Source organism: Phaseolus vulgaris, chromosome 6 (assembly GCF_051622355.1).
Source record: "Phaseolus vulgaris cultivar YP4 chromosome 6, ASM5162235v1, whole genome shotgun sequence".
In the NCBI taxonomy this organism is placed as follows: domain Eukaryota; kingdom Viridiplantae; phylum Streptophyta; class Magnoliopsida; order Fabales; family Fabaceae; genus Phaseolus; species Phaseolus vulgaris.
Window position 1 is genome coordinate 26,073,887 of NC_143503.1, and position 20,810 is coordinate 26,094,696.

Genomic DNA, 20,810 nt, shown 5'->3' on the forward strand with positions numbered 1-20,810 from the left:
TGTTCCTACAAATATGTTATTTCTTTAAGTTTAAACAAAGTTAAATGCTAATATAATTTATTAAAATAATTTTAGATGTATAATTAAATTATTATATATGAAATTTTATGCCTACACGATGTATCACATAAAAAAGTAGTGTTGGACTTGTTTTGTTCAACCGAGACGCAGACTCTCCGACATCAAAGGTAGCAACTTTTGCAGAACAACCTTCGTATCCTCGCCGTACATTGTCACCGACTCCATATGTTGGATGGAAAATCGGGCCTCTGATTAAAAGCGGGAAAAAAATTCTATGTTCTGAAATCTACCTTCTGTCTGATTAATAATTGAGTCTCAGCTGTTCGACGAAATGTCTAACCGAGTTTGCATAAAAAAAGGGTTGTTGACACTAATGGGTGTGAAGTTTGTGGGCATAATGGAACACCCAACTCGTTTTTCCATGTGTGTTCGATCCAAAACAACGTCTGCTCAGTATGTAGCATCGAGATTTCGAGACCCCACGTTTGAGAAACTCATGGACAACTACAAGAACCTTCTCAAGGTCATTTCCATTCAAGACCTCATCCTTGCAAACCCAAGGAATCCATCAGTCTCCATTGATTTCCTCTCCAAGCTCTCCCAGAAGCTCCACCTAAACCGCGGGCCCATTGCCTTCCTTCGCAAGTTTCCTCACATCTTCCACATTTACTATGATCATTCCAAGTTAAAGCCCTTTTGCAAGTTAACTGACGCTGCTCTCGGTGTTACACGCCAGGAAGCGGTGGCCATCAATGCTTCTTTGCCTGTTGTTGTTGAAAGACTTGTTCGGATACTGTCCATGTCAGCATCCAGAATGGTACCTCTTAGAGCTGTCTTTAAGGTTTGGAAGGAGCTTGGGCTGCCCGATGATTTCGAGGACTCTGTTATATCTGCTAATTCTGGTGTTTTTCAGCTGTGCGATGGGCATGAACAGAATACTCATTTGTTGAAGCTGGTTGATAGTGTTTCCAGCAATGGCATTAGGGCGGCTGTTGAGGATTGGAGGGTTGTAGAGTGCTGCAAAGAGGACTGCAGTGTTGATAGGATGGAAATGCAGTTCAGTTTCAAACAGGGGTATCCCCCGGGGATGAGGTTGAGCAAGAATTTCAAGGCCAAGGTGAAGGAGTGGCAGAGGTTGCCATATGTGGGGCCTTATGAAGTGCCGGGTGAGAAGAAGAAGTCTAAGGCTGGAATGATGGCCATGGAGAAGCGAGCAGTGTCGATTGTTCATGAGTTCTTGAGTTTGACAGTGGAGAAGATGGTGGAAGTTGAGAAGATCAGCCAGTTTAGGAAATGGTTTGGGATTGATTTAAATATAAGGGATCTTTTCTTGGACCACCCAGGGATCTTTTATTTGTCAACCAAGGGTAAAAGACATACTGTTTTCCTGAGGGAAGCTTATGAAAGAGGGTGTTTGGTAGAACCAAATCCTGTCTATGATGCAAGAAGACGACTACTTGATCTTGTTGTTTTAGGACGTCGGGGTCTGCCAGCTGTTAATTCGAAGTTGCAGGATTCAAGCAGCTGCAATGAGGATAGACAAGAGGAAAACCAGCAAAGACATGATTTGTCACCATCTTGATTAAGGTGTCTTGTTTATTTGTTTTTCCATGTCTAGGGTTCCTTAATTTTCTTGTGTGTTGCTTTTGGAATACAAGCATCCACAATACATGGATAGCAACTTTGATTTTTGCTTGGTTGAAGCAGAATGGTATATAGGAAAACATCCTAATTAATTAGAATAGAAGCTCTATTCTCTGCTGAACTAGATGGCTGGATGGGTGAGACTTTAAGCATAGGTTAAGTCCATCTTGTTACTTTGTTTCAGCTTGTTCTGAAAATTTTCTGTGCAATTATAGCTGACTTTTAGTCTTTATTACATTTAAAGATGCTAAACAATGGTTCCCTGCTTACCACAGAAGCTTTCGTACAGAAACCATAAAGAATACAAATCCTTGTGTTTTATGCAATCCTGACAGTTCAATTCAATGACCATTTCAATTTGAAGGATTAAAATAGTGATTCACTTTATAAAACAGATGTAACAGAACATAAATTTGCAATGGACTCTATACACTGTACATCCTAAACATTGCTGGAGAAATTACATAGCAACACGAACATTTCTATTAGGATAACACTACAAAGACATTATTGATGTATATGACCCAATGAATTAATTGATATGTTTATTTACAACCAAACCAAATAGTGATAGAAAGATGATAAATGGGAACTTAAAGACATTGGAAGAAGTTAACTGTGGAATGTGGAAAAATCACCTGGAGGTAACCGTATAATACAATAACAGGTCCCAAACACTCCAGATGAATTAAACAGTGTTTGGAGGCTTCAATCAAAATCAACCACTATAGGTCCAAAAACCTTGTAAGAAACATAGAATGTTCCATGGTGAATTTCGCTTGAATTACCTCAATGACCTGCTGAACATTAGATGCTTTTTGCCACTAATATTCGTTGATAGTGGTAGTAGGATGTATAGTAGATTTTGTTGTTAAGTATGCGTCTTTTTTGTGAGTGATTTAAATAATTTATCTTAATTATCAGTTTCTTATAGAAGATTAAATTCCAGTTTTTGCACATATCTGATTTTTTATTTTATTTTATTGTTTTCTACACATACTGAAGAGGTGACCGTCACTTCTCAATATCTGACCAAAATAGAGACGTTGAAAGAAAAATATGCTGCAAAAGACCTAAGTGAACTTTTTAAGGTTTTGCAGAACAATAATTCTGTTGTGAAGTGAAAATCAATATTAGAAGAAAACATTTCATTGCGGGCAGTAGATGATTTTTCAATTCTTAATGGGTCTTCCCTAGTGTCAAAAATGGCAAAAGATGGGCCCTGCGGTAAGCATGCATCTGCTAAACCACCACCAAATGGTAGCATTGTTTATAAAAATGGTGAGGCTGACCAAATACTTCCTTTTCCTCCTTTTGTAGTTTCTTTTTGTTGCAAATAACTCATAATTCTCAAGTGCCTGCTTCTACTTTTACCAAGAATTTACCAAAGGAGGTGCCGTCTGGGATATTTTTTATCTGACCTCTCATCATAAAAGGAAGCTCAAGGAAGAATTTGGTTAGTGCTCTCTATCTAAATTTGATTTGTGGCCTTGATAGAATTTCACTATCTTCCCATTTATGCATTTGAGGGTCCTGTCACAGGAGTTGAACCTTGGACTATGATGCAAAAACTTGGTGAGGCTGTTGTATACGTGCCGGGTGTCCCCATCAAGTTAGAAACTTAAAAGTGTGCCAATTCTAAATAATGTGCATTTACGTCTTGAACTAATTAAGGCGGGCAGATTTTTGTACTGTGCAGTTTTAATCTGTGTCACTATGTACCTTACTACATTGATCTAATTATGATGAAAATACAGTAGTTATAGTAACCCTTCGTAAAAGAAATAAATAAAATCAAGTACCATTCATACACATTCAACTAACATCTAAACTCAAGAAAGAGTTGAACAAGCTGATAACATTTAATAAAAAAGTACTACAACTAATGTATAGCTTTAAAAAAAATGTGCTTTAAAAAAAGGGTACAAAATCAATGCAGTATTTCTCAAGATTCTAAATATCCATCCACCTTTGTATTTTCTGCTCTGGACAAAAATTTCATGCAGATAGGTGGCTTCACTCCTGCCAAAGCTAAGAACGAGCTAGGAAGCGTCCAAATTCCATCCCCACAAATCAAACCAGAAGCTACTGCTGAACCAAATGTATCAGCACCAACCTTGTCAAGCTTCCGCCAAATAAACAAGATCAAGCTGCCAACACACATATCAATGGCAAAATAACTTCCAATGTAAAAAGGTACTGCCATAGCCATAGGAACAGGGATAAATCTGGCCCACTTTTTTCCAACCAAATCTCGTATAAGATTTATAACTATTGCCACTCCAAAGAATACATAACAAAAGATGAGACAGTATTGTGGCAGAGCTGAGAGGCCATCTACTCCCAGTATTGCCATGTTACGATAAACAAGAGCATAAGGAGCAGGGTATGGTGAGCCAGCAACCCCAAGGTTGCCAAAGGCCTTGTAGAAAAGCCAGAAAACACAAGGAGATATAATACAACCCATGATAGTTCCAAAAACTTGGCTCACAAACATAGACCTTGGTGATGCCATTGTCATGTAACCTGTTTTGAAGTCCTGCATTAGATCAGAGGCTGTGGATACAATATTCATCATGACCCCACATGCAGCCAAACCAGCAATAACGCCACCGTGGGAAGCCCCTGCCCATGTACCAATAGTGAAGATTGCTAACTTTCCATATGTGGATGCAAGGGACCAGTCTGTTAGTCCACACCCATATGCATTACAAAATGCCAGTACTGGTGCAATCACGTAGATCACAACAATGTAATACCACTTGAGTTGATGGAAAATGATGGGAACAACGATTATAGAGATTATTGCAATAACAACATAGCCAGTAATAGCAAACCAAGCAGGAATTTGGTCTCTGAGGAACATGTCAGTCCTACACCTATCATCATATGAGTCTGATGAAGATGAGTCAGGATCATTGGATGATGCCTCTGTCTTTTTTTTGAAGAATTCGTTATACAAACCAATCAAAGTGCGACCAAGAACCTTAACAAAGTTATATAAACCGTCACCAAGAATCATTGCTATGGCTATGAAAACCTGCACTTAGAGAATACATTAACAAGACTTATCAACCCGAATATGTTCCTCAATTAGTATTATTCACAGAACAATAGTGCATTACACTGTGTTGTATCATATTGATACTACGTTTGTTCATTCCATCCAAGTTATTCATATGTTGTGCCAAAGCAATAATGCATGTTATACTATTCATTAATGCGATTTGTTTAATCAAAGAATCATTTTGATTCTCTAACAATTTAACAAAAAAGTTCATAAAAAAATTTATATCTCAGTTAAATTTATTGTTCAGAATACTATATCTTGAAGTGATATTGTCCATATACCTAATGTTTGATCACAATGAAACATACCTTTTAATGTTTTTAAATGTTGAAAAAAAAACTTACTTTGTAACCTTGAAGGCCATGCAAGCTGCTTGACTTGAGATCTGCAGAGTACCAATCTCCTTTTCTAGCATTAATGATAGGCCACATGATGCCCCAAGATAGAATTCCACCAACCAAAAGGGATATATTGATTATGTATGGACATATCATCCCGACACCCACATATGTAGTCGAAAAGTCAAAGAAGAACCTGTTATGCAGATAAATATTTTATAGATTGAGAACTAAAACACATGTATAAATCTTCATTACAGATAATTCATGTCAAGACTTTTGATTAGCTTATTATCAAAATAAGAAAGGTAAGTTAGCATTTGAATTTCTTTGAGTCAACTTTGAATAACTTGCAGTCATTGTTAACTATAAAAGCATTCTAATGGAAAGAGGAAAAATCAGTATCCATAGAAAGAAAACACAAGTAGTGCGTTCATTTTTCCTATTTTATTTCATTAATAAGAAATATGTAGTCACGTACTTGTTTCTATAGGCTTCAAGACCAAATGTAGGGAAGCTATTAAAGCCACAATCATCACTAGCAGTGTAAAACCATTGGAAGAAACCCCACAAGAAGCTAAATGAAAAGAACTTTCCCAGCACACTTACTTGTTTCCTAGAAAAGGAATGAGTTAATAGGAAATTAAAAACATCTTATAGATGTATTAATAAAGAAAAAGAAGGTTCTACAATAACAAGGTCCGAATTCTCACTTTGCTAGTTTGGCACCCTCTGTTGTATGGAAACTGTTGATAAGATGAGCTGTTGCAGTACCACTAGGATATATCAACTTGAAGTCTACAATCATGATCTAAGAACAAAAGAGGAAAATAAAACTCAATCAACAAGCACTGACAAATAAGAAGATTCATGCATAGAAAGTTATATGCCATGAAAGAAAATTTACAATTAGACATTCAAATTATAAACTTATCCTACATTTGCAGTGATGCTTGTTATAATTAATAATTGCTGTTGTTCATTAGTTGATGCCCTTAGATTAGTGTACCTTCCTAAGTGGAACCACTGAAAAGAGGCCCAAAAAGCTAACAACAGAAACAAATGCTATCATCCATCCTAAAGTTGGGTTCTTAATATCCAGTGGACCGTTAGCTTCAGGAGATTGGTTTGCTATTTCTGAACTCATTGCAAAGATATAGCTACCAAAACCACCTGTTCAAGCAAATCCAATCAAAGAAGTGTCAACAGAAAAGAAGGTTTATTCCATGAGAATTGCAGTTAGCCCTTAAAGCATTGACTATAATATCAGTAGTATATTACTTCTCAAACAATGTAAAATAGGGGTGATAATGGTTTAAACTCCAATCTAAATTCAACAAAATAAACTAAATCTGAAATCCAAATCCATTTTAACTAAATCACTGTGAATTGTATTTTTTCAATCTAATTTAACTTAGATCTAATGGAGTTTGCAAAAAAATTTCAAATTAAATTTAAATTTAGAATTGCATTGATCCAACTTGGATGCGATCCGACCAAACTCTACGTAATTGGGATCAGTGCAGCTAGACCCAACCTGATGTGGGCTTGACCTAATCAAATCCAGTGTGAGTTGGCTTAGCTTGGTCTAGCCTAACTTGAACTTGATTTGAGCTCACTAAGCTTGACTTGAACTGAAACCTAGTTTGACCCACTTGACTTGAGCCCAGACTAACCAGGTTTGACTTGACTTAGTTCCAACTTGACTTGGACCAGAGACTCAGTCCAATTCAACCTGACTTGGACCCGACCAAACCTAAACTACATGGGCCTAGTTAGATCCTAGTTGACTTGGGCTTGACTTAACCAAACCCAACCTTTCATGACTTTGGTCCACCTAACCTTTCTTGACTTGCACCCAACCTGACCTAGGTGAGAGATTCAACTTGAATTGAGCTTGGTGCAGGCCTCGGTCTTACATGGACTTAGGCTTACTTGCGCCAACTTGGACCTTGCTCAACTAAGGCTCGACCTAACTTGATCCGACGTGGGCTCATCCTTACTCGACTTTATGTGGAAGTAGAACTGGATCAACTTGACCTAACTTGGGCTTTTGCTGACTTAGCCAGGTTGATTTGGTCTGACATGGACCTAGACTAACTCGTTCTGAGCTACGCTCGACCTGACTCGGCTCGATTTGAGCCTTTCCCAAATCAGCCTAACTTGGGTCCATCTTGGCTCAACCTAGGCCTTGCTTGACTTGGCTTAACTTGGTCTCAACTTGTTGTGAGTCCTGCCCTTACTAAGGTCAACTTGGGTTGAGGCCAAGTCGACCAGACGTGGACTGACTCAACCTAACTTAAGCTCGTGCTAATTCGACTTGAAGTGGACTCGAGATAACTTGAATTGATATTGACCCAAGTTGACTTAGTCTGACCCGGTTCACATTGGCTTGACCTTGACCTTGTCAACTTGGCTTGATTTGGGGCCCACCCAACTTGGTTCGACTTTGGCTTGACTTGACTCTACCTGACGTAGGCATGTCCCAATTTGGCTTGATGTAAACCTCATCCTACTCTACCTTACCTGGATCCACCCCACTAGGCCTTACTTGGACCCAACTCAACTTGGTCATAATTGGGTTCGACTTAACCCTACCAGACCTAGGACCATCCTAACCAATTGTACATGGTTTTGGTCCTACCTAACTTGACTTGGATTCGACCTGACCTAAATTTACCTAGGTTTAGCCTATCCCAACTTAACTTAAGTTTGACCTAACTTAAGGATGAACTTGGTCCGAACCAACCTCACTTAGGTCTGACTTGATCTATCCTAACCTAGGTCTAGCTTGACCTAGCAAACTTGACTTTGACATGACTTGGTCTAACTTATCCTAGGCTTGATTTGACCCAATCTTGAACGAATTAGACCCAACTCGACTTGACTTTGCATTAGCTGCACCCAACCCAACACAATCTTGTTTGGCCTCACCTAATCCTTCATACAAACCTAAAATTTCATAACTTTTAAATTCTCAAAATCCAAAAAATTATCTAATCTATATTTAGTCAAATCTAATTAATAAAATGATTAGACTTAAAATAGAAAATATATAGGTTTTGATTTGAGACAAATGCATTAAAGCAAACTTAAAGTAATATAATTTAAATAATTAGAATTGGATATGAAGATTTGGATTTTTAGTAACTTGTAAAGCCTAGAACATGTACAATGATAAACATAATATAGATAACTCGTTTCAACTCAAAAGATTTTGAATGATATGAAAAGACTAATAAACAACTCTACTTTACATATTTATTTTATAATCCAACAAACTGAAAAAATAAGGGTATCTTGTAAACTTCATAGCAGAAACTTTGTGTGCATTTGATTATTTGACAACTTGAAAAGATAGTGTCAAAAGGACAAGTAATGACATCTATATGAAAGATATTGGTTGATTGGAATAAGAAGGTGACATTTATCTTTGTTATAGCAGCATGAATTTCATTCAGTGAAAGAAAAAGTGTGTAGAAAAGAGTGGTACCACTAAAAGCAATGCCAGAAGATGCGACAACACATGTCTGAATAACAGTATTCTCTTGACGAGTGAATGGCTGAACGAGCATTCCCATTTTGGTTAGCAGACTCGTCCATATCTTCACAAAGAAGAACCCTAACAACCCTGCCGATATGTTTAACGACGGAATAATTCCTGTTGTTAAATTGAGTTTCATGACAATGAATGTGAACAACACTGCCAACACCAAACTCACCACCATTGCTCTCAGTGTTATCTGCTTCTCCCATCGTGGCACCACCTTCCCCTCAAATGCCTTCTCAACAGATGTCTCTTCCACCTCCTCCTCCTCACCACCTTTCTCCAACTCACTCCTTTCCGAAACCATTCTCTCTCTCTCTCTCTCTCTCTCTCTCTCTCTCTCTCTCTCTCTCTCTCTCTCTCTCTCTCTCTCTCTCTCTCTCTCTCTCTCTCTCTCTCTCTCTCTCTCTCTCTCTCTCTCTCTCTCTCTCTCTCTCTCTCTGTAGTTATCTCTCTCCTTCTCCACTCTCACTTTTATTGCTTTCTAATTCTCATATTCACCTTTCCTTTTTCTATTCTATTATTACTTCTCATAATTCGGAACACAAACACACATCTACCACCTCTCTTTTCGCACTACATTTTCTTACCTTTGACTTTTACTTTCAACGTAGACATGCTTTTTTATTTCAAATTTTGCATGCATGCATTACAAATAGTTTTCTTAAACTATAACAATAATCTATGTTTTATCTTTCAAATGATCATATGGCATTTTAAGGAAAAAAAAAATATATGGAAGAGATCAAATCGTACTAGTATATATGATGTTGAATTGTAGAAAAAAAATCGTATATTAAGTTAATTTTAATATATATAATAGGGTATAAATTAGTTTATAATATATATTTTTTAGACATAATCTTAGTGGTAAGAACTTTCTATTCAACCATTATTGTAAAACAAATTTTATAAAAGAATAATTAATTGAGTCATCATATATATAGGTGCAATTTTATTATAAAAGAATAATTGAGTCATCATATAGGTGCAATTGTAGCAATTGTAGCAAGTATAAGTCATTCTCTAAATATATCTCCAAATTTTTAAACAAGTTAGATTTCAAGAGTTTTTTTTTTTTCACACTATTAATTCCACCCAAGTATCTCTATAAGAAAAATAGAATTTTTTTATGATTGAAATTCGTGAAAAACGCTTTAAATCAGTAGGTAATTAAGTTTTTTTTTTCACAGTGTTAGATATATAATATTTTCCATTTTTTGTGTAGGAGTGTTGAAGTTATTAGTGCATTCCATTAATAACTTTCTAGGGTTGTTGTGTAAACCGTCCAACATGCTACTTTTTCAACCTTTTGTTCATTCCTTTTCTTTTATACCTTAAATAATAGCACTTTAAAAAATTGGGGATGTGAATTATTGTAGATCTTGTTCATGATTATGGATATTTTTTCGAGAGATTTCTTTATTAATATTTTAAGAGAGAAACATGAAATTAACTTATTTTCTAAAATTAATCAACTTATTTCTAAATGTAATAATGACTTTAAAGTCACATTTTAAGGTGAAATTATCTTGTTAACTGTGTAAAAATCTATTTAGAGTCTATTTTTGGATATAGCACAATTTATTAGTCAATATAATTTTAGTGAAAAAATATTTATCAATTTTATTGGTGACTAATCTTTACTAGTATACGGATTAATCATATTTAATAAAATCTCGCTTATCAATTTTTTTAATTTATAATATTTAAACCATAAAGTTTACTTAAGATACTAATTCCATTTTCAATAGTGATAGTGCAGTTAATAAGTTAAAAACATTAAATATTTATACTATTTATTAAGTAAATTATATCTTTCTTAAAAAAAAATAGTAAATGGTATAATATATGAATGCATGTTAGTTTATATCAATGAATTCATTTTCACTCAAACCAACATTGTTGATAGTGCATTTAATATGTCAAAATATTAATTATTTATTCTATTTGGTAAATGACAATCTTGCTTTAAAAAAAATGATAATAGCACATACACGGACATTGACACGAATACTGACATAACACAAATACAAAAATATGTATAATTTCTAAAATGTAGGATACGAACACTAATCTATATATTGTATAACTAAGAATTATATAAATTGACAATAAATATTTATGTGTACAAGTATGTTTTAGATTTTTTTGGAGCAGAAAGATGTTTCTTATGATTAGTTCAAAAGAATTTGTTCCTTAATTTTTTAATCATAAGTTTTTAGAAAATTATTGTATTTATCCTTTTTAAAACTGTATTAGAGCTATGTTAGAATTATCATAAATCCAACAAATATTTTTTGAATCGAACACTTTACCGATAAGTGTCCTACGAGTATCGACACCGATACGTGTGTCGATCGACACGAACACGTCATTTAAGGAAAGTGTCTGAGCCTCATCTACATCAATGAATGTCAATTTATATTAATGAAAAATTTGAAATAATTGGTGTAAAAAACTAATGAACTTGAGAAGATATTTAAAAAATCATTGCAAGCAATAAAATAAAATAACTTGTAAATATATTATGTTTAGTTGAAGTATCGATTACATATAGTTAATAAATCTTGATCGATTTAAGTTTAGTTAAAAATTAATTAGACAAAAATAATTATTATAAAAATAAACTAATTTATTATTATTTTATTATTATATATATAATACAGCATTATTAGATTAAATGATAGTGTGCAAAAATATACACATTTTTATACCCTTTAAATTAATTTATATAATTTTTAATATAGGCTAAATTTCTTTAACTATTTGCAGTTCAATTGCAAGTTTAATCTCTATTAATGGTCGATGTAAAAATATTCATTGTCAAACAATCAAAGAAAATGCTGGATATGACTTAAAAAAAAACCTGTCCTTGCAAGACAAAATATAATTGGATAACAAAGTACACATATTTTACATTGTTAATGCAAATCAAGTTCAAGTATACAATTAAATGTAAGAAACTAACATTTAAAACCTAAGAGCACATTGAACCTATTTTATATAGATTTTTAATTTTAGAACCTGAAAAGAAAAGTTCAAGTTAGGGAAATAATTTAGCACAGAAAACGTGATTAAGCATTTGTTTCATTCATGTTTCTTAACAAGATAGGTTTTCATGCAATTTGCTAATTGAGGATAGTCTTCAAGTAGTTGTTGCTTTGAAAGAGTCTCATCCTCATTCTGTGGGGTCCACATCACCTTCCCAGCCTGTAAGAAAATTGAACTTGTTGTGATTACTGTTGAAGAAATGACACTGATTAAAGTATAGAAATGGATTAATTTGATGACTGATGTCTTACCAATAATTTGCTTGAGAGAACGGTTCTAAGCTTTTGTAAGGCCTTCTTCATATCTTCATCTCCGTATATGGTAGGAAGCTTATGTGCTCCTTTAGCAGCTACCAAGATGGTTATCTGGTACAGATACGTCAGAAGTATAAGAACAAACAATGCAATTTTTTTCATTTTTGGATTTTCAACTTTAACTAGAAAATGGGTTTTTCAATATGCATGTTCTGGATTCAGTTTTTTCAATCCAAACATAAAATGTGCGATGAGACAATTAGGAATGAGTAAGATCTTGAAATATTTTCCTCTTCTGCTATACGAGTGGATAGTGCTTACAAATTAAACTTAGGAATGAGTTACAGTTAAAAATATTTTCAACATAAAAGTGAACTGATGTATCCAATGTGAATAGTGAAATCCTCCACTTGTGCCAACCTATTTGTTAGATGATATTAAGCAAGTAAGGATGAAAAATTTGTGGAACTGAAGCACTTGAATATTTTATGCTTAACTTACGAGTGAAATTAAAGTTTATGCTGGTATACAAACATAATACTAATTAGGAATAATACATGCAGAAAGAGATCATACCATACCACTATGTACTCGTTGCCAAACCCGTTCAGAAGTTTCTCTTCTTCAAATATATTTCTTTCCTCTTTAATATCTTTTCCATCAAACTGCAATAGAATATTAGTTGTTTATATCTCTATTGGTGATATTAGATGCAAAACTAAGATTTTCCTTACAGCTGACATTGAAGTAGATAACACTTTTTTTGCAAAGTTGCATCACAATAACCACTTTGCATGTGGATTCCAAGAAATTGAAGTATATTTTAGACTAGCTTTTTAATAATCAGACCATACCATTGAGTTTTCATTGTTTAGCTCATCACTCTGGGTGCTTGTGTTTCTCTTTTCTGCTTTGTTCAAATTAACTAATGTTTCCTCATCAAATTTCTTCCTTTCTTCATTTGATAGTTGATAATAGCATTTCTCCCCATCATCTTTACTCTGCTTTAGATCCACCTGCCAAAGATGGTTCATTAGAGATTACCTCTTAACAGTCACAATTTCCTAGCTACATAAAATTTGGATGCATATATTTTAACTAAAAACCCAACAACTGCTAGCTATACAAAACTTGATGGTTTGGTCCAGTACAAAGAACTGAACCGAAGTTGATAACTGTTTGCGAAAACTCAATCATTTTCAAGAAATGCTTCAGTTTGTTCTATGAAAAAGGTTGGGCTTGTTTTTTAATGGAAAAAAGGTTCGGTTAGGCTCTCAATCAATTTGATTCAATTCAATTCTTTCGAGTGCCTCTAATTTGTTTATGGTTTGGTTCAACACAAAGAATTGAACCGAAGCAGTAAATGATTCTTCAGAATTGAACTGAATTATTTTTAAAAATGGTCAGGTTCAATCTTCTATAAAAATGATTCAATTTTTATGCTTCGGTTTGGTTTAATTTGTTTAAAACTCCTGCTTATAACCAACACCTACTATTGAAATTTGGCCGTGGGAGAAGGAATGGACTTACAAATGAATATCCTGCTGTACAGTGACCGAGATGTCCAACCAAACAATGTATTGTGTCTGTTACATGTTAAATACTAAGTACATCAAATACAGATCCTTGTATAGATAAAGAAATGTTCAATGTTAGCCAAATCATAGAAAAAATATAAATACACAGCCTCAATAACTTTGACACTCGATTGTAATTATAACCATAGTTTGTAGAATTCCAGACAAGAAACTTCTTAGGTGCCCACTAACATCACAAAAGACATTTCCTAGGAGCACAAGAGCACCTTACTCACCCCTCAGTCATATTCATGTACATGTTTTTCACTCCTTCTAATCACAGTAGTTTCTAATCTACCTTATTTTATGAATACCTATACACTGAGTTAATTTGCTTCTTAGGGACGTGCAAGAAGCATTATTCCCAAAATATCAGTGCTTATAAAGTTTATCAGCTACAACCAGTAACCATGGCTAAGGAGGATTCCTCAAGAAAAATGCAACCTCCCTCCATCAAATCCACACCAACTGATAAAAAAAACATAACACTACCTATTTTCACATAGGTTCAACAAAACCATATAAAAATGTAACAAGAAATTCATGAAACTACCTGTCAATAGATATGTCAACCCATCCCGAGACGATATATCTGCAATTTCTGCAATCCTAGTTAGATCCCTTTGTATTGAGCTTCCCTTCCCACCCGACATTGCAACCTACACAAGACACAACAAAATAAAACTAAAAATAAACTCAAAACAAAAAACATGCGGACCAATAACTATCATAATGCATGCACTCTCAAACTTCATAACAATATTAGTTCAAGCCAAAAATATCAAACTAATAAGTGAGAACACAAGAGGGAACACAAAAACAAGCATTATCCTAAATCTAAATTCCATCAAACATTTCTACATTCTCAGTAAAACTCATTATTAGTCATTGGAAGTAGTTGAAGAAGGATAAGATCAACACAAGTTACCAACCTGAAGCTTGAGCACAGTAACTGAATTACCGTTCTTGTTTTTATAGAATCCAAACAAAAACATAGCCAACATGAAAAATAGAAACAAGAGAGGCACTCCAGCGTGACCTCCCTTCGCATGCTCAGTGTCATGAGAAGAATCACGATGATGCATCATTCTGTATGACTCTGAATCCCTAGTGTAAAAGTCTGAGGATGATGAATCAGAATCAGAATCAGAATCGAAGAAACTTCCTCCCACCACACCTCCGGAGGAAGCCGAAGCCATGTTAAGGGTGCAAGCCAACAACAACAAGACAAACGATGCAACAGCACTAGCAGCAACATATCTTCTCAACAAGGCCATTTGTCTTTCTAATACCATACAAATTGAATCAAGTCCTGCATTAATTAAATATGTTCAGAGCAAGAACTTTCTAATTCTGCACGCAATCACATCAAATATTAATCCTAATGAATAAAAATGAGGAAAAATGATGCCCTATGAAGGGATGTGTCCAAGATTGAGGATCTCAAACCCTTTCAATTCCGACAATTAATAGTCAGATAATCTCAAACAAATGTCAAACGCAATAGTAGTGGAAGCAATTATCATATGCCCATCAACTCATCTTATATACATATAGATAGAATATAATTAGTGAGAATATAAATTGAAAATGCAATAATTTGTATACAATTCATAATCATATGGAATCTATTACATATATGAACACGAGATGAAAAGTAAATGAATAGATTTCATCACTTTACAACATTATCACAATACTTTACCCAATGTCTAGTTTTCTACACACCTTAAGTTTGTAGAAGAAGAATAATCATAAACAACCAATCTGAAGAATTGTGTTTGTGGGAATAAATATGAGAATTGAAACTCTGATTTCAATTATTAAGAAAAAGGCATAATTTAAGGTCACAAAATACTTGGATGGTCAATGGCGGTGAAGAGAAGAAAGGTACAAGAATTGATGAAGAACAAAACGCGAAAGGCTGTGCCGTTTTAAGCCGAAGGAGAAATAGAAATATTGGGCCGGTCCAGGAAGTACCGGTACCCGACCCGGATCCGTTTGAAGAGAAACATTTTCACTTTTATGGTTCTTTTCTTTGACAAGAGAGAGAAAGTGTTGAGTTTTGAAAGTGTGAGAGAGAGAACAGCGATGGCAAGGCGAGGCGAGAATCGGAACGAGTCGTGGTTGACTCGGGCGGTTGTGGCGGTCTTCGCCTTCGTGAGACACGCTGAGTTTGAGATCCTCTTCTTTCTTTTCTTCTTCATTGCTTATCTTCTCTTCAAAGACATCGTGAGTTTCCATTCTAACCTTCTTCTCTCTCCTTTCTCGCCACCCATTTCTGCAATTTCCTCAAATTTTCGTTATTTTCTATGTGGTTAAATTGTCTTTGGTTTCATATTTTGACCATGAAATCAAAATTAGCTCAAATTGTGACCTTTGGATCTCAATTTTGTTTCGAATTCAATTTTTATGCATGATTAGTGATCAATCCATTGCTGTTATTGATTTTTTTTGTAATTAACTAAATTATGATTCTCGTGACTGAATTATTTGACTAAATTTTTACCATATCGGTGTTGTATCCTTGATACATTATATAAAAGGGTTATTGTCCTTCGTACTTATTTATGGAGTTCTCTGAATAGATGCACATGCGTGGAAGAGATCTGCGGAATTTATTTGAGCTTGTAAAGTTGTGCTTAGCTTGTTTTAGCAAGTTTATTGGCGAAAATTTTCTTTTAAGCTTATTTCCACAAGTTTTATGGTCAAATTTAAGATACAAATCCTCATGTGAAGAGAGTTTATTGAATAAGTGCTTTTAACTAGGCTAGTTAGCTGAATGCATTCCTAAATGATTGGCAGCATGGCATTTTTCTCCATCTGAACTCCATTTCCCACTACCCCTGCTCCATTGATCGCATGTTCTGTGTTTTTTGCCATTGAGTTATAATTTCTAACAATAACTGTTTGCTTCAATTGCAGACATCAAGACCTGAATACAATCAACTGTTTGTAAAGAAGCCTGGTGGACCAGAATTTTGGCCTTTTTAGAAGAGTTTATGTTTGGTCTGGTTGGATGTCTTTGTCCATAGAGGTATTCTTAGTACGCCATGCAATGATTTGTGGATTTCCCTTTTGTATTTGTATCTAAATGTAACTTCATAGGTAAAACATGTGAAACTATAAAATTTGTACAATTTTCTGTTCAAGTTAGTTATAGCAAAATCAAGTATAAAGGTTTGTTTTTATATTGCTGTCTCTTTATATCTACTTTCTTTTTCATTCAATATCTCCTTCCCCTAGCCTAGGATGGAAGTGTTGTGACCAACAATCTCAAATCTGGTTTATGGTACTTCATATGTTCCTTAATCCTTCTTATTTTGGATTAGATGACTCATCTTGAAGTTTGTTCTGTTTCTTCAACGTATGAGTTTCATCGTTTTCTAGTTTCATCTAAAGTAGAATTCGAAAGATTACTTTTGATTTTTAGGGCCAGTAATCGAACCATTAAATCTTTGCTTGTAAGTTTATGTTAACCATTTTCCCTACCATTATCTATCTATTAAAAACTTAATCTAGAATGTATTCTTATAAAAATTGTCTACCTAACAACTTAATAATGGAGATTTGTTGTAAGAAATTTTCATTACCGTTTGTTTGTTTATCCAAGTTGAAGAAGCAACTTCAAATTCTCTTTTGTAATAGATTTTTATCATTATTTATTAGTTTATCTTATCCTGACGAAGCAAGAGCCCTCCTTTGCTATGAACAAATGATTTCAATCTGTATATGAGAGGAGGTTTTGGTGCTGCTTTTCATTTTAATAGCAAACCATAGAAGGTATTAATTGTAGGTTTTTTCTTAGATGACTCCTTCTCCAAAAGACAACAAATACTTCAGTCCGATTCTGAGATGGGCAAATGCAAATAGTTCATACTAATCCATACCACTTAACTAAGACTTGTTCGAACAAAATGTTTCTTGTAACAAGTTAAACTGGATATAAGATTTATTTTAATTTCTCATTGTTGAGTATGATTTTTTTGTGGGTCGAGTACGACTACATATTTTTTATTTATTATTTCATATTAGTATAGTGTTGTTGATTATTGGAAATTAATAAAATTGTAAGACAAATTAATTAATTTGTGATCAAACTACCATAACATCACTTATGAATTAGTAGTATTTTGTTTTCACTTCTATACTTATGGATACACAAGTCTAATTTATTTCATATATTACTTTAATCTTTTTAATTTTATTTCATATCATACTTTAATTATTTTAACAGTATGTTTTCTTCTTTACTTTACTTGCTATAAATAAATAAAAAAGTTCACATTATTTTGCTTACAATTTGAAGAGATGAAATGTTTTCTTCTTTACTTTCAGTAACTAAAAAAAATCACATGATTTTGACAATTAGAAGAGATGAAAAAAATTTCAATGATCTTATTAAGTTTTTTTTTCTATTTTTTTCTGTATGTGTGGATTAGAAATTATGCAGATTAAGACACATAAAATAGTTTACAAATTTATATAAGTCAATCTGACAGGATTTACTTTTGATAAGTCAATTATGAAATGAGTCAAATTGAAATTGATAAACTGAGATTACCACAAATAATGTTAAAAATGCAATAGTTTGGACATTATATACTGTATTCTGCATAGCATAAATCTAACAAACTATTATTGAAACAAAATATTTAATTGATAGACTTGTTAATAATTTATGAATTATATTGTCCATTATTGAATGATATTTTATTATATTGGTCATTCAGTTCAAACATGAATCACGTCAAAACATAATTTGGATACATGACCAATTAATATAAGTATCTATAATCCTTAAAAAAATTATAAATAAATGAGGAGAAAAAAAGTAATGATTATTTCACTATAATACAATGTAATTTAGACATATTCTCATAAACATTAAAATGTATTTATTCATGAGATATTAAGAGTTGATAGAGAAAATCCGTTCTTGTTTAACTAAATAAGAAGATTAATAATTTAATGTTATTAATTACGTGATTAGAAGAATAGTTAAATAATACGATTTTTTTTCTTACATAAATTTTATCCCTTTGAAAAATAGTGGGATATATTTTTTTTTCTCCTATCTCTATTTTTCATTTTTCTCCTATTTTACTCTTTATTCCTTTTCAACATGTATATCTCTTCCATCTATCAAACAAAACACTAAATCTAATATTTCTATTTTTATTCGCTATATTTTTTCCTTTCTTATAATTTTTTTACTCTTTACTATCTATCAAACACATCAAATTGCGTAGTAATGAATTACCAATTAATTTGTTATTGGAATCTACAATTTTCTTCTTCTGCAAACTTTGAAAAAACTTAATTTATCCTCATATATATTTTTAAAAAAGGTAATGTCATTGAATAAATTAACTATTTCCATTTTCTATGATTTAGTCAATAAACTTTATTAAAATTGAAAAGAATTAAAGCAGTTTTGTACTCTAGAAAGATGAAAAATCAAGTTTTCAAAGACAGAAAAGATGAAAAATCAAAAGCAGTTTTTTTTTTATAATTTCATAAAGGGTAATTTAATTTATAGTTAATTACTATTTGACTTGTTATTGGAAACTACACCTTTAGGAAACTCACACCATATCACCTTCTTCGTCTTTAGTTTTTTTCATTATTTTCTTATCTTTTCCCTTTCCCTCTCTTCTTCTCCGTCACACCAATATCTCTTCCCATTTTCTCTTCCAATTTCAATTTCTCGTCCCTCATGGCCCGTCTGGCGATCTTCACGGTTTTCCTAGTCGCCGTCATCCTCACCCTCTCCGCCACCTCCGCGACGGCGCGTCCCTGCAGGACCTTCATAATCTCCTCATACTCCTTCCGCAACCCTAACTCCAACACCTTCGCAACCATCACCGAGATCCGATCCTTCACCCCTCTCTTCATCACCGACAAACCCTCTTCCTACGACGTTTTCTTCCCCCACGCGCTCCCTCAACCGGAGCGCGTCAACCCACGCGCACCTCTAGGGTTTGCCTCCGCGTACGACTTCACCTCCCTACGCGACCGCACCAAGGACATCCTTAGCGTCGCCCTCGCACTCCTTTTCGGCGTAGGTTGCGGTGCCCTCACGGCCGCCACCATGTACCTCGTCTGGTCTGTCTTCTCCACGCGCCACCGCGCCGCGGCCTACGACGACTTCTCCTCAGACGAAGAGATCGAGTCCCCCAAGAAGTTAGGATACGTGAAGATTCCGGCCACCGAGACCGTTGCCGCCGCTCCAACGCTTGCCAAGGGCTCAGTATAAAAACCCTGAATGTTGAGATTGGGTATATCTCTTGGTAACCGTGTGGGTGATGTTGATTGTTAATAATTATAGGTGAATTTAACAGAGAAAGTGTCGAATGCTGCAAACTTTGGCCATGTATTTGTGTCTGGTTCTTCTATGTTACATGTTTACTTTTGAATTTGGTGTATTTCCGTTGTTTTAGTTCTAATTGGCGAACCATGGTGTTTATGGCGTTAATTATTACCTTGGATATGGAACTAGTCGTGATATATAGTAGTATTTATGTATTTACTCACGGGTTTTATTTGGAAGCTTTGTTTTTAATCATTATGTTTTATGTAGGTTCTGCTGATTTCTGATTACTTTGTCTCAATTTTGGGTGTCTCTGGGTGAATGTTTGCATAATTGACCCAGGTTGAGTTCTTCTATGATTGATTTTGAATGAAATTGATTCTGTTTGTTATTGATTTTGGGGTGAAATCTGGGGAAAGGGTTTTAAATCTGATTCTAATGTGCTATGGTATAATATTGTTGAGTTAATGTGATTTTAAATGGCTCAACCCGAGCTAATGGTATTTCAATGTCATTTTGGATGACTAAACGAGAATATGTTACTTGTCTGGTGGAAATGTTTTAATTCTGTGTAGAGGATTTGGTCAGATCTGGTATAATATTCTTGAGTTAAAATGGTGCATTGGTCACTGTTCTTAATTGGGTTGCTCTTGTTTTCTTCCGTGAGCTTCTTCTGCATTATTTTGCATCCATTGAATGATTTTTTATCTTGTATTTTTGTATTAATATTGTTGAAATCATGGAGTTTCTAAATTATGATGTATCTTGTGAATGTTGACTCTTGTTGGTAGTGCTAGACAATTGAATTTTCAAAATCAATTCACTCAGGAGAATTTGCACATTGGGGCTTAAGTTAATACTTTGTCCTGAGTATTTGCACCAAGTTAGATTACAAGATGATAATGTTTGGTAAGAAGGATTGTAGATTGATTGCGGTAGTATTTTTGCCTTCCATGTATCCAGTTTTGCTGAATAGTTTGTCAATATCAACA

The 20,810-nt window shown here is 34.1% G+C and overlaps 5 protein-coding genes across 8 annotated transcripts; 3 read left to right on the forward strand and 2 right to left on the reverse strand.

The window, feature by feature from the left end:
• The first annotated feature begins 128 nt into the window (after positions 1-128).
• On the forward strand, positions 129-3,540 carry LOC137831610 (Ubiquitin carboxyl-terminal hydrolase family protein). Its single transcript, XM_068639356.2, has 4 exons — positions 129-1,608; positions 2,671-2,892; positions 2,986-3,121; positions 3,208-3,540. Exon 1 carries the CDS (start codon positions 353-355, stop codon positions 1,601-1,603), a length of 1,251 nt encoding a protein of 416 aa, XP_068495457.1. The 5' UTR covers positions 129-352; the 3' UTR covers positions 1,604-1,608; positions 2,671-2,892; positions 2,986-3,121; positions 3,208-3,540.
• Positions 3,507-9,057, reverse strand: YSL7 (YELLOW STRIPE like 7). Its single transcript, XM_068639358.2, has 6 exons — positions 8,567-9,057; positions 6,083-6,246; positions 5,787-5,884; positions 5,555-5,689; positions 5,080-5,269; positions 3,507-4,705 (listed from the first exon to the last, which is right to left on the reverse strand). Exons 1-6 carry the CDS (start codon positions 8,925-8,927, stop codon positions 3,611-3,613), a joined length of 2,043 nt encoding a protein of 680 aa, XP_068495459.1. The 5' UTR covers positions 8,928-9,057; the 3' UTR covers positions 3,507-3,610.
• A 2,438-nt stretch (positions 9,058-11,495) lies between these two features.
• LOC137831612 (FLUCTUATING-LIGHT-ACCLIMATION protein 1, chloroplastic) lies at positions 11,496-15,409 on the reverse strand. Of its 4 annotated transcripts, none has more exons than XR_016521476.1 (8): positions 15,211-15,409; positions 14,438-14,817; positions 14,059-14,164; positions 13,459-13,514; positions 12,783-12,944; positions 12,505-12,593; positions 11,926-12,039; positions 11,496-11,833 (listed from the first exon to the last, which is right to left on the reverse strand). XR_016521476.1 is itself a non-coding variant. In XM_068639359.2 (8 exons), the coding sequence occupies exons 2-8, from the start codon at positions 14,798-14,800 to the stop codon at positions 11,711-11,713; spliced, it is 1,008 nt and encodes a 335-aa protein (XP_068495460.1). In that variant the 5' UTR covers positions 14,801-14,817; positions 15,234-15,373; the 3' UTR covers positions 11,496-11,710. The 4 variants fall into 4 exon arrangements, 2 of the variants coding, with proteins under 2 accessions (XP_068495460.1, XP_068495461.1); XR_016521475.1 differs by having other exon boundaries at positions 15,234-15,373; XM_068639359.2 differs by having other exon boundaries at positions 12,510-12,593; positions 15,234-15,373.
• On the forward strand, positions 15,409-16,696 carry LOC137831614 (GRIP/coiled-coil protein). The gene is made up of 2 exons (XM_068639361.2): positions 15,409-15,737; positions 16,431-16,696. Exons 1-2 carry the CDS (start codon positions 15,531-15,533, stop codon positions 16,497-16,499), a joined length of 276 nt encoding a protein of 91 aa, XP_068495462.1. The 5' UTR covers positions 15,409-15,530; the 3' UTR covers positions 16,500-16,696.
• Positions 16,697-19,102: 2,406 nt separating this feature from the next.
• Positions 19,103-20,037, forward strand: LOC137831616 (uncharacterized). Its single transcript, XM_068639367.2, has one exon. It carries the CDS (start codon positions 19,225-19,227, stop codon positions 19,762-19,764), a length of 540 nt encoding a protein of 179 aa, XP_068495468.1. The 5' UTR covers positions 19,103-19,224; the 3' UTR covers positions 19,765-20,037.
• The last annotated feature ends 773 nt before the right edge of the window (positions 20,038-20,810 follow it).

Excerpts from the sequence above, each read along its gene's own strand:
- LOC137831614 (XM_068639361.2), top strand. The coding sequence starts at position 15,531 with ATGGTTCTTTTCTTTGACAAGAGAGAGAAAGTGTTGAGTTTTGAAAGT. Across the intron at positions 15,738-16,430 it reads ATCTTCTCTTCAAAGACATC|ACATCAAGACCTGAATACAA; the intron begins GTGAGTTTCCAT and ends CTTCAATTGCAG.
- LOC137831612 (XM_068639359.2), bottom strand. The coding sequence starts at position 14,800 with ATGGTATTAGAAAGACAAATGGCCTTGTTGAGAAGATATGTTGCTGCT. Across the intron at positions 14,165-14,437 it reads TTACTGTGCTCAAGCTTCAG|GTTGCAATGTCGGGTGGGAA; the intron begins GTTGGTAACTTG and ends TGTCTTGTGTAG. Across the intron at positions 13,515-14,058 it reads GTTGACATATCTATTGACAG|ACACAATACATTGTTTGGTT; the intron begins GTAGTTTCATGA and ends AACATGTAACAG.
- LOC137831616 (XM_068639367.2), top strand. The coding sequence starts at position 19,225 with ATGGCCCGTCTGGCGATCTTCACGGTTTTCCTAGTCGCCGTCATCCTC.
- LOC137831610 (XM_068639356.2), top strand. The coding sequence starts at position 353 with ATGTCTAACCGAGTTTGCATAAAAAAAGGGTTGTTGACACTAATGGGT.
- YSL7 (XM_068639358.2), bottom strand. The coding sequence starts at position 8,927 with ATGGTTTCGGAAAGGAGTGAGTTGGAGAAAGGTGGTGAGGAGGAGGAG. Across the intron at positions 6,247-8,566 it reads TTCTGGCATTGCTTTTAGTG|GTGGTTTTGGTAGCTATATC; the intron begins GTACCACTCTTT and ends TTGCTTGAACAG. Across the intron at positions 4,706-5,079 it reads ATGGCCTTCAAGGTTACAAA|GTTTTCATAGCCATAGCAAT; the intron begins GTAAGTTTTTTT and ends CTCTAAGTGCAG.